Here is a 16,283-nt window from a genome sequence, read left to right as displayed (position 1 = left end):
GTGGGGGGGGGGGGGGTTGGGGCTCAGCACAATGGATGTTGAAGGAGGAGGCAGGTGCATCATGGAATGGGGAACAGAGAATAGAACAGGAACTTTGGGGACACCAGAGACGAGCTTCACCAGGGGAAAGTGTTGCCAATCCCAGTGGGAACTCATATCATTCTTAAGTCCATGTTAAAAGTGACCCATTTGGCCTTTCGATCCAGCCTGGCTGTGGCTGCCATTCCAGAGGGCCTGCCCATCGTTGTCATGGTTACGCTGGTCCTGGGAGTCCTGCGGATGGCCAAGAAGCAGGTCATTGTGAAGAAGTTGCCGATCGTGGAGACTTTAGGTGAGGGAGTCCAGCTAATTGAATCCTTAAAAATTGGATTGAATGGATGTTTTGGTGCCATGTTCATTCAGCGTGGGTATTTCATAGGCCTGAGAGTTGGTGGCGATGAACTGCTTTTTTCTATAAACTCTGCTGTTTCTCCTGCCAGGTTGCTGCAATGTTATCTGCTCTGATAAGACGGGGACCCTGACCGCCAACGAAATGACTGTCAGCCAACTTGTAACGTCTGATGGGCTCCATGCCGAGGTGAGTGCTGTGTGAATTACAAGGTTCAAGCAAGGGTGTGCCCTGCCAGACCCTTTCCTTCCTGGAGAAAGCACAGGGAGACTTCTAGAAAACATGGAGAAAACAAATAGGGCAAAGTCCTTGTTACCAACAGCTGCAAGGAACATGGCTGATTTAAGATAGCCATCTTCATTTTTTTAAAATATTTTATTGATTTTTTACAGAGAAGAAGGGAGAGGGATAGAGAGTTAGAAACATCGATGAGAGAGATCGATCAGCTGCCTCCTGCACGCCCCCTACTGGGGATGTGCCCGCAACCAAGGTACATGCCCTTGACCGGAATTGAACCCGAGACCCCTCAGTCCGCAGGCCGACGCTCTATCCACTGAGCCAAACCGGTTCGGCGCCATCTTCATCTTTATTATATTTAATAATAAGCACATTATAAAATCTAAAAGCTAGAAGAGTCTTACCCATAAGCTCCCAGGGTAAACGCATCACGATTAGTCCATTTGGGCTTTGAGTCTCTCCTGTGTGTCAGCACAGTCGGAGGCTCCTGGAATGTGCAATTTTGTATCTTGCTGCTTTTTTCACAAAACCTTCCACACCAAGGGGTCAGCAGTGACAGCCCTGGGCCAGGGCCTACTTTTGCAAATAAAGTTTGTGGGCACGCTTCCACCGCTTTTGTTCATAGGTAGCCGGTGTCTCCTTTACGCCAAACAGCAAAGCTGAGTCCTCGCAACAGAGATGTGCATGGGCCACAAAGGCTAGACTAGTTGCTATCTGGCGCTAGAAGGAAAGGTTGGCCTAGCTCTTTCTAGAGCATAAGCACTCTCCGGTGCTGCTACTTGGTTTTCTTACCCAGATTTCTCCTGGCTGCAGAGCAAAGTTATTGCCGTTTACCGACTCGTGGCGGTTAGTGAGCGGTTCCGCTAACATGCAGTCCTGCGGGGAGCATCTGTCTCCATGCTTGAAGCCGTGGGTGTGGCCAGGCTTTTGTCCTTGGAATGAATCCCCAGAAAAGATATCATGGCTCAACCAGGGGAGTGTATTTCTGACTCTTGATGACATCCTTTCTGTCCCTTTGCCCTGCAGGTCAGCGGAGTTGGGTATAATGGCCAAGGGACAGTCTGTCTTTTACCGTCAAAGGAAGTCGTTAAGGAGTTTTCCAACGTCTCCGTGGGGAAATTGGTGGAGGTAGGTGTCAGCAGCACCGTGAGAGAAATACGCATTTAAAATGGGGCTGGTGGGGGTTCTCTCCAGCCCGAGTGGGCCCGGGACCCGGAGGGGCCGGCTCCGAATATTAACTAAAGATTCAGAAATGCCCCCTTGCAGGCAGGCTGTGTCGCCAACAATGCTGTCATCAGGAAGAACGCCGTGATGGGACAGCCCACGGAAGGTGCCTTGATCGCCCTGGCAATGAAGGTGGGGGATGTTTTATTTCCTTTTCATACATTCACTTGGTCCCAGGGCTCAGTGGTTAGCCCCTGAGCTCTGAGACTGGGAAGAAGTGCCCCCACTCTGCCCAGTGCCCGGCGCAGAGCGGCTGCTCCCGAGTGTTGAAGGGATAGGTGGTGGGTTGGTGGGTGTGCCTCTCTGCTTTGTGCTCAGGGGACAAATGACAGGAGAGGTCCGATCAGACCCCTCTGTCGAGGTAGGAGCCCACTCATGGGTGCCTGTCCTGTGGAGTGGGCCCTCCCGCTCCTTCCCAGCCACTCTGCTCCTGACTCACGGCCACCTCAGGTGTTCTCTTCAAGTTCACTGCCATTTCCACCTCTGTAGATCCCTCTGCTCACCCGGGCACCCGGACCTGTCACTCATCGCACTGTCCTGTGTCCATCCGCCCACCTGTCCCTCCCCAGCACGAGGCCAGGGCACCCACATCTCTGCCTCTCCCCCATGTTGCAGGAGCCAGTGCAGGGTGGGAATGAGGGGGAGAAGGATTACCCTTTCAGTACATCCCTGTAAAGGTAAACAAGGCGCTTTAAGACATTCCTTTCACTCACAGAGGAAAATGCTCTCCAGAATGTCAATAATTCAAATGGAACTTATTACCCCTTTAACACAGTGAGGGCGGCCCCACTCAACAACTCCCGCTGCTCTGCAGGGAAGGGAGGCTGGCCTGGCGATCCAGCTACCTGGCTGCTGCCAGTGATGCCCGTGCTCCTCTCCCCGTGCTCCCAGTGCTCCTTGTGCTCCCATTGCTCCCCGTGCTCCTCTCCCCGTGCTCCCCTCCCAGTGCTCCCCCTGCTCCTCTCCCTGCTGCTCCCAGTGATCCCCCTGCTCCTCTCCCTGTGCTCCCAGTGATCCCCCTGCTCCTCTCCCTGCTGCTCCCAGTGATCCCTGGTGCTCCTTGGGTTGCAGACGCATCCCTCTAGTCTTCACATGGTGTCCTCCCTGTATGTCCATCTTCACGTGGCTATGTCCTCCTCTTACCACAGTGGTTCTCAACCTTCTGGCCCTTTAAATACAGTTCCTCATGTTGTGACCCAACCATAAAATTATTTTCGTTGCTACTTCATAACTGTAATGTTGCTACTGTTGTGAATCATAATGTAAATATCTGATATGCAGGATGGTCTTAGGTGACCCCTGTGAAAGGGTCGTTTGACCGCCAAAGGGGTCGCGACCCACAGGTTGAGAACCGCTGTCTTACCAGGAACCAGTCATATTGGATTAGGCCTGCCCTAAAGACCTCATGTTACCATGGTTACATCTCCAAAGACCCTATTTCCAAATAAGATCCCATTCACAGGTACTGGGGTTAGCACTTCACCACGTCTGGGGGAAGGACACAGTGCAACCATAATACCCTCCTTCAGGAGCCTTTTTAGACATTTGTCCCCAGTCACTCCTCCCATGGAATTTTAACACCGCAGATACGATGTATGTCTGTTAGTGGACTGCATGCATGTCTGCGCGTTAAATACTTAGAAAGTGGATATTTTGCCCTCCTAGGGACTGCTTCTCACCCCTTGTGAGGCAATGGGATACGCAGGTTAGGACTGGTGGTCAGTTGGGGAAACTGAGGCTCAAAGCTGTCAACTAAGTGGCCCGCAAACCATCAAAGAGCCAACAAATGTCAGGTCTGGCAAGGACCCCAGGCTGTGACGACAGGCCACCCTCTAACCCAGGGGACCGTTTTGGGGAAATGGCTCCGTCCTCAAGTCTGAGGTTCCTTCTGACAAGAACCCCACAGACTCCTGTTTCTGAGCAAGTTTCAGCTGGAGCTATTTCGGGGACCACGTGGTTCTGCCCTGGGACAAGATAAAGAGGCTTTTCTTTTCCTGGTTGGGACATTTGAAAGCAAATGGCCTTTCTCTGTGAGCTAAACGCTTGGATTTCTCATCTGCCTGAGATGGTTTCATTAGGGAGTCATTTGCTAGTAAATGGACTGAGCTTTGCATAGAAATTGCTTTAGAATGCCTCACTGAAAACTCCGTTTTATTATCCTAGATGGACTTAAGCGATGTTAAAGATTCCTACGTGAGAAAACAAGAGATCCCGTTCAGTTCAGAGCAGAAGTGGATGGCAGTAAAGTGCAGCCCCAAGAATGAGGTGAGTTTGCTTCTCGGGCCCCTTTCCACCACATCCCCCCCCACCCCCCAAATCAAGCAAATGCAGACATCAGGGAGAGAGGTTAGTTTCCATTGCTTCTGTGAGGTTCCAAATACATGACAGTACAGTTGATAGCAATCAAATCTTTGACTATCTTGGGTCTTCTGAGATTTTTAACTGAGTCACTGGTCTTCCACATGAGGTTCCTGTACCAGCCCATCATTGCACCAACTGGGAAGTTGTTAGAAATGCAGGTTCTCACCCTGGCCCGTTTGCTCAGTGGTTAGGGTGTTGGCCCTCGGACTGAAGGGGCATGGGTTCACTTCCGGTCAAGGGTATATACCTCGGTTGCAGGCTCAATCCCCAGCCCCTATGGGGCACGTGTGGGAGGCAACCAATCGATGTGTCTCTCTCACATCAATGTTTCTCTCTCTCTCTCTCTCTCACTGTTGCCCTTCCCCTCTCCCTCTCCTTCTCTCCCTTCTACTCTCTCTCTAAAAAAAATCAATGGAAAAATATTCTCGGGTGAGGATTAACAAAAACAAACAAAAAGAAATGCAGAGTCTCAGGTTCCACCTGAACTCCTGAAACCCAGGGGTAGGGCCAGTAATCTGTGTTTGCTGGGGATTCGGATGCACGCTCAAGGCGAGAGTCGCTGGCCTGTAATATAGTTGCTGAGTAATTACTACTAGAGCCACCCTAGGCTTCTGATAAATTGACCCCATTGCTAACTTGGGTCCTTCCTTCGCCTCCCGTGCTAAGTTTTTTACACACGTGAGCTTATTTAACTGTCACAATGAAGGACCAATTCTTCATTCCTGAAGGGGGTCCCCCACAAATGATGTGAACAGTGAGCTCATGTATACACACATGCATAGACACACACGTGTGCATGTTATAAGTGATTAAAGGACTATATACCAAACTATTCATGGCTATTCCTGGGTGGGGATTCAGCTGACTGTTGTTTTATTTTTCTTTTTAAATTTTCTGTAACTTTACATATTTTTTACAATAAAAATAATCTTTATTTTTTAATTTTAAATTATATATATATATCTCCCCCAGTGCAGGGATTCATGCACATTGAAAGGAAATTAATTAGAAGGTAGCTGGCAGGGCGGGACTGGGCAAGATGGGCCGGACATGCCCTGGAGCCAACCTCCCACGGTCCCTCCCGGGCCAGCCACACCTGGGGCGTCTGCAGAGTGAGCAGGATCCCTCCAGCAGGTGGGGTCCCTCAGCCTGGCCTCCAGGGACTGGGCCGAACCAGCTCTCTGACATCCCCTGAGGGGTCCCAGATTGTGAGAGGGCGGTTCTCAGGTGACACACCCCAGAATCAGGCTCCCTCCTCTCTGGTTCCAGGTGTGTCACTCGAGAACCGCTGCTGCCAAGTCACGGCAGCTCGGCAGCTCCTGAGTTGAGTGTCTGCCCTCTGGTGGTCATTGCGCATCATAGCTACCAGTTGGACGGTCAATTAGGGCTTTTATATATATAGATTTATTGATTTCAGAGAGCAAGGGAGAGGGAGAGAGAGATAGAAACATCAATGATGAGAGAGAATTATTGATTGGCTGCCTCTTGCACGCCCCCTACTGGGGATCGAGCCCACAGCCCGGGCATATGCCCTTGACTGAAATCAAACCTGGACCCTTCAGTCTGCAGGCCAATGCTCTATCCACTGAGCCAAACCAGCTAGCACAAAAAAAATCTCTTTTTTTAAACTGCTTTTTATTGCCTTCTGCCTTTTTCTCCAACCATCCCCCTCTCCCCCGTTCTTTCTGGAATCTATGCTCATGCTGAGATTTCTCAACTCGTTCAGGGCAGGGGGCAGCTCCGCCAGCTCATTCCAGGTCTTGGATGGGCATGTCAATTCTGGGTGTTTGAAAGGTGTTATGGATTTGTAAAAAGATGTCTTAATACCTTTAAATCACCCCCCTGAAGGTGATTGTAATATAGTCTCATAAAAAAATTATGGGCCCTGGCTGGTGGCTCAGTTGGTTGGAGTATCATCCAGGGCACCAAAAAGTTGCAGGTTTGATCCCCAGTTGGGGCACCTACAGGAGGAAAGCGATCGATGTTTCTCTCTCACATCCATGTATCTCTTTCTCTTTTCCTCCCTCCCTCTCCCCCTCTCTCTAAAATCAATAAACAAGTTCTTGGGTGAGGATTAAAAAAATATGGAAATGTGACTTTAAAAGTAGAAGCTTTTTATAATTTACCCCCCTTCTCTCCCTACCCATCCCCCACCTGAGGTAACTCCCCTTAATAGTCTTGTTCTGAAATAGACATTTAGCAAAATCAATCACATACCTAACACATAACACTGGCTGAGATATGAACATTAATGGAACATGCAGAGTGACATTAACACGGCGACTTAATGCAGGGTGGGGCGGAGGGGGTCCAAATCAGCCCGTGCCTTTTCTGGGCTGAGCAGTATTCCATGGCGTGGGTTTCCTGAAACTTACCTAATCCCTCCTACACTGGAGAAGCTGACAGCCCCCTGTAAGTCACCTGCCGTGCACATCTCTGTGGGTGAGGTGACATCATCCAGAAGCGCCCGGCGACAGATTTTTCCCTTTTGTCCTTTTCAAGGGGCAGGAAGACATCTACTTCATGAAGGGGGCCTTCGAAGAGGTGGTTCGCTACTGTACCATGTACAACAACGGGGGCATCCCCCTGCCGCTGACGCCCCAGCAGAGGTCCCTGTGCCAGCAGGCGGAGAAGAGGATGGGGTCGCTCGGCCTGCGGGGTCAGTGCCTGTGGCCAGCCTGTGGCTTGGACTTTTCAGGCGCCTTGATGCAGGGTCCTCAGTCTGTGAGCTGGTGGTCAGAGTGGCAGCAGGCAGTTGCCAGTGAGAGTCGAGCAAGTGTGGAATGGAGAGGGAGCCCCCCCCAAAGACACCCATTAATGCAGGTCAGCTCAGGATGAGGAGAGGCGGCCCCTGTCCCTGAGTTTCCCAAGGTGAATGGGGTGCCCCGGAAACAGCGATTGTCCTGCTGGGTCTCACTCAGCGCTTACTGTCAGGAAAGCCTAGAGCTCTTGTCAGTCAAGGCAGACGCTTCACTCCTTGGCCATCCCCATTGTTCTGCACCAGGGCCGGGCCTCCCCTATGGGCTGGGTGTTGAAAACCCGTTTCCTGTCGCGTCATCAGCCTGTCGGCTTTTGGGGAAAGTATTGGAAAACACCTCGGAACACGTGTATCCCTGGGGGATGGGCAGCGGGGCTTGCCACACTGGTTTCCCCCTTAGGAACACATTGTATGTCTAGCAGACAGGTGCGAGGGGAGGGATCTCGGCCTCGGGAAAGGGGGGAACAGCACCTGCGTGGGCACAGGGCAGCTGTCCTAGGGAGGCGCAGCCGGAGGCTTCAGACCACAGCCCCCTCCGTTATCAGTCAGGGGCCACCCCCCTGGAGCACTCGCCCGGGAGCTGGGCCTGGCTTCTGCGCCACTGAAACAGGAGTCCTCTCCCCCGTGTTCCCCGCCCGCACATTTTCCCTAAGCTTTGCTGCTGGGGGCAGACCAGGAGAACCCATAGAATTGCAGGCCGTCTCGCAGACCTCCTCGTGGCACTCTTGTTTGGGGGGTGGGGTTACAGCACCCCTGGACAGAGGTTATTTGGGGCCAGGGAAGCTGTCTCTAGCATCTCTGTTTGGGGTGAGACGCAGGCCTGTGACCACCGCACAGATCTCTGCCTCCCCTTGCGGAGTCCGGGAACTCGGTGCCCAAGCCCCTCAACCGCCAGGAGGAGCTGCGACATAGTGGGGCCAGGGCTGACTGCGGCTTAAACCGGTCCCCCGTCCCGGTGACAGCTCTGTGGTCTGCTCTCTCCGCAGTGCTGGCCTTGGCTTCTGGGCCCGAACTGGGGCAGCTGACCTTCCTGGGCCTCGTGGGAATCATCGACCCCCCGCGGGCGGGCGTGAAGGAAGCCGTGCAGGTTCTCTCCGAGTCCGGCGTGTCCGTGAAAATGATCACGGGGGATGCCCTGGAGACGGCCTTGGCGATAGGTAAGGGGGCGGCGGGGGAGGAAGCAGGACCTGCCATCCTTCACGGTGGGGTCCTGCCATCGGTTACTCCTCCACGGGCCGGGGCCGGAGAGCCCGCCTGCTCGGGACTGAGAAGAGATTCTGAGCTTTCAGTGTGCACGTCCCAGCATCCCACCTTCAAGGGCTGTCGTCTCTGAAGTGTTGGCAGGTTCTCCAAAAGGGGGAAAGCCCTCATGTGTAATGAAAGCCTACTAGGTGCCAGGGCTTTTCATCCATGATCTTCACCTTCACAGGCAGCATCAATCCCACCCAGTGCATAGTTTCCGTCTGGCTTCTGCCCTCAGCTGTGAACCTTTGGCAAGTCACTGACCCACTCTGACCCTCAGGCTGTTCGTCAGCAGAGGGCTGGCTAGCCACCCCGCTCCCCTACTCTTCTTATTGCTCGGAGGGTTGCCACACCTCGGTTTTCTTGCCCCTCCGTCTCGAGGCAGCCTGGCACCGTGGAGCCAGATGGAACCCTGCCAGGTTCCAGTTACCACCCGCCAGCTCCGTGACCCTGGCATAAGATGGCCTTCGTTGTGGGCTAATTCTGTGGGTAGAATTAGATCATGTCACATAGCAGGTGCTCAGCTAATGGTAGCCATCGTGGGTTTTATTCTTGCTCTTCTGTGGCCAAGGCAGGAGTGATGTCAGGTAGGTGGAGTGAGGGGTGAGGCCAGGGACCACGGCTGCAGGCCTGGAGCAGGTCCTGAGCGCGGATCCCCCCACCACGCAGGACAGAACATCGGCCTGTGCAACGGGAAGCTGAGTGCCATGTCCGGGGAGGAGGTGGAAAGTATGGAGCCGAGCAAGCTGGCTGACCACGTGGGGAAGGTAGGGGCCCCCCGGGGGCTCGCTGGGAGCATGGAGGGGGCTGTGTTTCCAGCTTCCCATTCACAGACTCTGCCCTTTCACGCCTCTATATTCAGGTGTCTGTCTTCTTCAGGACCAGCCCGAAGCACAAACTCAAAATCATAAAGGTACGCTGTGAGGAGGCAGGTCCTGCCTTGCTTGTTCTTTGGGGCACAGCCCAGGGCAGCCACGGTGGCTCTGCTCCCCAGGATGGCACAGAGCCTGAGTTGGCGGGAGCCTCGGCCATCCTCAAGCCTGGCTTCCTCCCTTGGGTCCAGGGCAGCTGCATCAGAGGTTGCCTTTTTCCCGCCTCTGGGGAGGGAAGAACTGATGGGGAGCACTTCACCTCCTGCACCAAAATCAGGGAGTGGGAGTTGGGTGATGCAAAGGGAAATATAAAAAGGCTAGCAGCCTTGGTTAGCCGAGTGGTCTCTGGCATATTAACTCCAGCCCTGGGAAGGAAGGGCTATTGCTCCCATTGTGCAGATGGAGAAACTGAGATTGAGAAGTTCAAGGCTTGCCCACTTCCCAGGGTCAGCCAGAGGTGACTCCATGCTTGGAACACCCTGGCACATAGCAGGCTTGCAGATGGAGCTGGGATTCAGACTCAGGCCAGCTGATGTCGGTGCCCTTCAGAGGGGTCTCTGCCGTTAGCCACAGTGCGAGAGACAGAGTGTCAGGAGGGAAGGAAGGATCTAGAAGGAAGGGCCTCAGGCTGCATGCCTCCACTCGCCTCCTCTTTCCAAAGGCTTTGCAGGAGTCGGGGGCGATTGTGGCCATGACGGGGGATGGGGTGAACGACGCGGTGGCCCTGAAGGCTGCGGACATTGGAATCGCCATGGGGCAGACGGGGACCGATGTCAGCAAAGAGGCTGCCAACATGATCCTGGTGGACGATGACTTCTCAGCCATCATGTAAGCTGCTCTTTAGGTGTTGTTTTAGTGGCAAAAATGAGTGGGTTAACCAGCAGCCTCCTAGGATCCGCTGTGCTATAGATATAAGGTGTCCTCAGGCCCAAACACCACTTAAAGCAGGGTCATGGGGGCCACCTGGGGTGACGCAGCAGCACCCGGGGAATGTTGCAGACAGTGCAGCGGATGGGGAAGCCTGGGGCGGGTGGGGGAGCTGCAGCACATGTGCAAGGAAATCCTGGGTCCCCCTCAGTGCCAACAGCAAGAGGCGGGAATACGGCGCGGCCAGTAGAAAACTCACTTTGGAGAACATTTTAACGACAGAGACATGCTCACACTGTGGTGTGAAATGAATGGCATCAGGGTTAGAGAAATGAGTACGTTCAGGTTGAGTCTATTGTGTGTTTGCATTGATACATGCATTTCATGAACTGAAAAGAGATTGGACAGAAATGCCCGATCATTAACACCGATGGGGATGGGAAAAAACTCTTCTTAAACCTGATCTCAAATATTGGAGTTTGATGTGATTGCCGACTTGACAAAAGGAATCGCCTTAGGAATTCGTAGAACAGTTCCTCTTGGTGAGAAAATGTAGTTAATATATAGCTCTGCAGCTTGCGTTCCTTTGCAGATTTTTTAGTAACAAGGGGAGGGATTGGACAGTTTTCTACTACATTAGTGACCAGGACTTTCACATGCAAAGAGCTCCTCTAACACACAGCAGGTGAGGAACCCAGCTCTCTCTTCCTGCTGTGCCCCGGACCTAACTATTGGATCTAATTGGTTTCGCTGTGCCCCTTGCCAGGGTGAGTCAGAGGTGCAGTAGGCCCTTTGGGAGTCCGGGCTGAGGGCTGAGGTCCCCGGGGTCACATGACAGAGTAACTTAGTCTTCAGACAGGAGGGAGGTCGTGGCTCAGGAACCTGTCCCCAGCCGCTGATGGTACCTGTTGGGACATCATCAGTCTCTACCAGTGTGTCTCCAGCAATGCCAGCCAGGGGACACGGGAAGGGGGTTCCAAGCACTGGCTGACACCATCACTTCATTTAGCAGCTGACAGCATGGCTGAACCTTGCCACCAGGCCCTCCTTGTGAATCAGTGCTTCCTCCTCTCTTGCAGGAGTGCAGTGGAGGAAGGCAAGGGGATTTTCCATAACATCAAAAACTTTGTCCGATTTCAGCTGAGCACGTAAGTCGAGGCCGGCCTCTCCCAGGGCCGAGTGCTGCATCCGCGTGGCTAGCTCTGTTGACCGTGCCCTGTTCTGCCGCTTGTGCCCCGCAGGAGCATCGCGGCCTTGAGCCTCATCGCTCTGTCCACCATGTGCAACCTGCCCAACCCCCTCAACGCCATGCAGATCCTGTGGATCAACATCATCATGGACGGGCCGCCAGCGCAGAGGTGAGGCGCTGGGCTGGCCGGGACCACCACACCCTTCTGCCAGCCTCCACGGACTGCACCCTTACTCTGTGCAGGGGCTGAGGGGCGGGGAGGGGCAAACACGGTCTCTGGCCATAGGAAACCCCGGAAAATGTAAGTGTGGTGCACTGGGCACAGGGGGAAGTGCCTGGGCAGGAAGGGCAGGGGCTGATGGACATTCTGCCTGGAATGCTGTCCCTGGGCTAGCTGCATGGCCCAGTCCCTTTCCTTCAGGTCACCACCTCGAGCAGTCCTCCCTGATTACTCTACAGCATCCTCCTCTCTTAGCCACCTTACCCTGCTTTATTTTTCCCTGGACAGGAAAATGTATTTCCTTGCTTACCTGATTATACAGAATCCATGTCCCCAGGAGAATGTCAGCTTCATGGAGGCAAGGTTTTTTTGTTCCCTGCAGTATTCCCAGCTCCTGCAATGGTGCTTGGCATAGAGCAGGGGCTGGGTAAATTGGTGGCTGAATGAATGAGAAAGGAGAGTTAGGCTAGCGAATGGTGCAGGAGGAAGAACGAGCTTTGGAATCGGGATGACCAAAGCAAACAAGGCGCTTCACTGTGCTTGAGCACATAGTAGGTGTTGTTTCAGATGTAGCTGATTTCCTGTTACTATAATTAATATAATCATCACCAGTGACAGCTGCTGAGGAAAGAGGGTTGTACTTTATCCTCACCTCACATCCCCAAAGTAGAGGCTCCCCCTTCTACACACTCTTCCTGAGCACAGGGCTGGGACCTCAGCCACATCTGCACACAGTGGGGCCTCACCCAGCCTGTTCCCTCCTCGGTGCCCCCACACCACCTATCACTGTTTCGGAATGGGCTGAGGCAGGTGTCCCTTAGTCGATGGGAGTTCTGTGGTGGGCAGGGCCTGCATCCTGTATCTCCGGCCAGCTGGGATGGGGCCAAGCCCAGCTCTGGGTGGGTCCCCTTGTCGTGGAAATTGAGCAGAAAAATGACTACGTGTGGGTCCAAGATCAAGGTGTGTGTGCGTGCGGGTGAGGGGGTCTCCCCAGATGGAACTAAGGGACTGGGTGGTTAGGGGGTGGGGGTCGGAAGATGGGAAGGGCAGGCTCCCAGCGAGGACATGGAGGGCCCCATGAGACCGGGAACACCCTTGGCTCACACGGGACAACGTGGAGGCCTTTGCCACCTCCCCATCCTGGCTGAGCACATCTCTGCTTCAGGCTCCTTTCTCAGTGGTTTATTCCAACGTTTTGTCCCGAGCAGCTTGGGCGTAGAGCCGGTGGACAAAGACACCCTCCGGCAGCCGCCGAGGAAGGTCAAAGACATGATCCTCAGCAGAGCCCTCATCCTGAAGATCCTCCTGTCGGCCTCGGTCATCATCAGCGGGACCCTCTTCATCTTCTGGAAAGAGGTGCGGACAGTGCTCACAGGCGCCCCTCGGTGCCTGGTGGCTAATGCGGGGCTGGGCGTGTGGGAAGCAGGTGGACAGTCCCTGCTGTGGGGGGTGGAGGGTGGGGGACTAGGAGCTGACTTTGCAGAGGTGGGAAGAGGCAGGAAGGATGTGAAGCCTCAGGGGCAGAGAAAGAATGCAGACTTTGTTTCTAGGCAGGACACATGCCTCTACCTTCTGTTGTCACCAGGAAACAGTCTGAAATCTACTGTTTATTCCCTGAGGTCACTGTTGCAGGGTCTCGTCATGGCCTGCAGGTTCAGGAGGCCCTCCCCAGGCATCCAGTGAGCTAGATGGAGCTAGGCAGGTGGCCCACGCGGACCCTTAACCCCCGTCACCCGTGTGCGGGAAGCGGGATGGGACACTGGGCCACCACCGCCGTGTCCTGAGCCTGGTGGAGGGAGAGAGCAAACCTTCCTGTTGGAACACAGCGGTTCTCAGCAGGGGGCGCCGCCGCGGCATCAGCACCCAGGACTGTGGGGGGGGGAAATGCAGATTCTCAGGCCCCCAGGTTGCCCGTTTAGACAGTGTCCCCCCAGGGGAGGCGGGTGAACTCTGGTCCCGCGGAGGGTCTCAGGCAGGAATGGTGACGGGCGCCTGCGCCAGAGAGGGTTCGTGGCCACCTGAGTCAGGCAGAGGGAAGCTCCGGAGCGCGGCCAGCTCCTCTCACCCTGGACCCCCCCACCCTCCACCCTCCGTCAGCGGGGGGACCTGAGACGGGTCCCAACGGTGCCAGAGGAGGGAGGGGCCTGTGGCTTTGTTCACTCAGCCTCCCAGGCCATGGTTCTCCATGGGGTCGGGGGCCTTCTGCCTTGCTTGTGGGAAGCGACCTCCTTCGAAGTGGATGTACCTGTGGCAGTGTCACCTGCTGGAGGAAGGGACATTTCATTTACTTATGAAAGGTCCCCCCCAGCATGCAATTCTGGAGCGAAGGCTCATGGTCCCTCCCAGGTGCTGCAGCGGGGCCAGGTCCTGGGGTGGCTCGGAGACACGTTTCTGGGCCGCACTAGTGGACCCAGGACTGAAGGGAGGTTTCGATCCGTGTCTAGTCCAGCTCACGTGCAGTGGCCTGGACCGCGAGGCGGTTGCAGGTGCTCTGGCCCGGCTCGCGATGGACGCTGCGTTCAGGGTGGGGCTGCATCACCTCCCCCATGCACTTGTGTTCCAGATCCCCGAGGACAAGGCCAGCACCCCTCGCACCACGACCATGACCTTCACCTGTTTTGTGTTCTTTGACCTCTTCAATGCCCTGACTTGTCGCTCTCAGGTGAGACCTGCTGCCTCTCGGCTTCCTCCCTGAGGAACTGAATCATGTTCTCCGCGAGACGGGTCCCTGCCCGGTACCCTTGGGGGCTCTGGGCCTCGGGCATCCCTGTCTGAGACGGGCGCGTGTGCCTTCCCCGCAGACCAAGCTGATATTTGAGATCGGCCTCCTCCGGAACCACATGTTCCTGTACTCGGTGCTCGGGTCCGTCCTAGGGCAGCTGGCCGTGATTTACGTGCCCCCCCTGCAGAAGGTCTTCCAGACGGAGAACCTGGGGGCGCTCGGTGAGTAGGAGGGGACCTGAGGATGGGATCACCAGAGACCATGGCCACCACATACTCATAACTGGGGAGTGGGGTCCCAAAGGACCAGACAGGTACCTGCCCTGGGTAGGAGGGCCACTGCTGGGGACAGGGACAACCCAGGGAACTGCAGCGAGCAGGTGCCTCTGGCAGGAGGACCGCCCAGGGCAGAAGGGGACTGGCATCTCATCCCCTCCCTGCCCCCTGTGCGAGGAGGCTCAGAGCACGGACGGCAGGTGCAGTGACAGTCTGGGCTCAGCTGTGACATGCTGTGTGCCCCAGCGGAGCGACCTGCACACCCACTTACCTGAAGACAGGGAGTGGCCACCAGTAGGGACAGCACTGCTGAAGGGGATGGGACTTCATGACCCGCTCTCTGCAGCGGCGCACACATTCCCTGTGCAGAGCCCCAGGGCTCCCCATCCTCGCTAGGCCGCCCCAGACCCTCATTCTCTCTTGGGAAGCTGTCGGGGGTGGCTTGGCCTCCTTTGCCTGTAGCTGTGATGACTGAGCAGAAGTGGGAGGAGGGCTGGGTCCTGAAGGGAAGGAAGTCCCTAGAGAGAGAGACCGTGACCACAGGGACTTGGAGGGAGCAGGGCAAATACCACCCCTTCCCACCTCCACCCTTTCTTCTCGCCCAAGATTTCCGTTGGCCAACCCACCCCAGGACAGGCAGGTGAGGCAGCCCCCAGGCAGAGCACGGGGTCTGAGGCAAGACTGGGGAAATCAGCTTTCTTCCCCAAATCTAAAAAGCAGTGTCCTCCTGGGTCTCCTGTGAATGCCCGTGGACACAGACAAAAGAAGACACTCGCCCCCCAGCAAAAAATGTTCGTGGATGTTTCCATCCACTGGGAATGAAGCCAGCTCACCAGCTCTGAAGGAAACACCGTGACTAGGCACCATTTGTCTTAAATCGTTAACAATAGGGAGCAGGGATGGTTCTGAGCGATAACATACAGTGGGGTCGGGGGTGTCTTTAAGAATTAACCCACAGAACAAGCCAGGGTGGGCTGGGCCAGAGGCAATGGTTAAGGGGCAGCTGCCCTGGGTGACCTGCCCACTGCCCTGCCCCTCTGCCCCTTGCCCTGAACTCCCTGGAAAGGCTACTGGCCCTGGTGGAGCTGCTCAGGGATATGGAAGGGCTTGTCCCCGGCTCCTGGCCCCCTTGCCTGTCTCTCTAATTAGAACGAGGTGTAGGGAGCAGCTCCAATTAACCCACAGAACAAGCCAGGGTGGGCTGGGCCAGAAGCGATGGTTAAGGGGCAACTGCCCTGGGTGACCTGCCCACTGCCCCGCCCCTCTGCCCCTTGCCCTGAACCCCCTGGAAAGGCTACTGGCCCTGGTGGAGCTGCTCAGGGATATGGAAGGGCTTGTCCCCGGCTCCTGGCCCCCTTGCCTGTCTCTCTAATTAGAACGAGGTGTAGGGAGCAGCTCCACAGTGAGGGGTCCTGAGAGCTGCATGGGAGGCCCGCAGCCACCTCCGTGCTGGGCACTGCCCAACTCTGGGGGCAGGGCTGACCCTTTTCTCTCCTTACCTTTTCACAGACTTGTTGCTCTTAACCGGGTTGGCCTCATCCGTGTTCATCTTGTCAGAGCTCCTCAAACTCTGTGAGAAAGTCTGCTCCGCGGCCAGGAAAGCCCAGGTCCACCAGGAAGACGTGTAGTGGAGCCCGACCATGTAGAAGCCCCAGATAAGCTATATTTTTATGTGACTGCGCCCCTCCCCCGGGCCCTCTTCAGAGAAGGGGTGTTTCTAGGACACGCAGCATGCGGTCGCTCACCGAGTTCTCCCGGGAGGCCAGCAGGAAGCTCGGCCCAGGCGGCATCCACACGTGCCCCTCGGGCTCTGGGACGGACTGTGAGGAGGCTGCACAGAAACACCTCGCTATTTATTAAATCACGATGATTTTTATAAACCACGTCTGCCTGTGTCCTTGTGTGAGAGCTCAATGCATGCAGCCCTC

General features: G+C 55.3%; 1 protein-coding gene across 1 annotated transcript in view; it reads left to right on the top strand.

Moving 5' to 3' along the window:
* Window positions 1-16,235, top strand: part of ATP2C2 (ATPase, Ca++ transporting, type 2C, member 2) — a 41,729-nt gene extending 25,494 nt beyond the window's left edge. The window contains exons 12-27 of the mRNA XM_014536793.1: window positions 207-331; window positions 480-577; window positions 1,652-1,753; window positions 1,892-1,981; window positions 4,013-4,114; window positions 6,713-6,869; window positions 7,955-8,125; window positions 8,880-8,977; window positions 9,073-9,123; window positions 9,744-9,910; window positions 11,029-11,097; window positions 11,191-11,307; window positions 12,567-12,714; window positions 13,922-14,020; window positions 14,160-14,301; window positions 15,865-16,235. Coding sequence (XP_014392279.1) covers window positions 207-331; window positions 480-577; window positions 1,652-1,753; window positions 1,892-1,981; window positions 4,013-4,114; window positions 6,713-6,869; window positions 7,955-8,125; window positions 8,880-8,977; window positions 9,073-9,123; window positions 9,744-9,910; window positions 11,029-11,097; window positions 11,191-11,307; window positions 12,567-12,714; window positions 13,922-14,020; window positions 14,160-14,301; window positions 15,865-15,983 — 1,855 coding nt within the window. The 3' untranslated portion in view covers window positions 15,984-16,235. The remainder of the gene's footprint in view (window positions 1-206; window positions 332-479; window positions 578-1,651; window positions 1,754-1,891; window positions 1,982-4,012; window positions 4,115-6,712; window positions 6,870-7,954; window positions 8,126-8,879; window positions 8,978-9,072; window positions 9,124-9,743; window positions 9,911-11,028; window positions 11,098-11,190; window positions 11,308-12,566; window positions 12,715-13,921; window positions 14,021-14,159; window positions 14,302-15,864) is intronic.
* Window positions 16,236-16,283: the final 48 nt, after the last annotated feature.

Source organism: Myotis brandtii, unplaced genomic scaffold (genome assembly GCF_000412655.1).
Source record: "Myotis brandtii unplaced genomic scaffold, ASM41265v1 scaffold165, whole genome shotgun sequence".
NCBI lineage: Eukaryota > Metazoa > Chordata > Mammalia > Chiroptera > Vespertilionidae > Myotis > Myotis brandtii.
The sequence above is the reverse complement of the archived record's forward strand: the minus strand, read 5'-3'. Positions and strand labels throughout refer to the sequence as shown.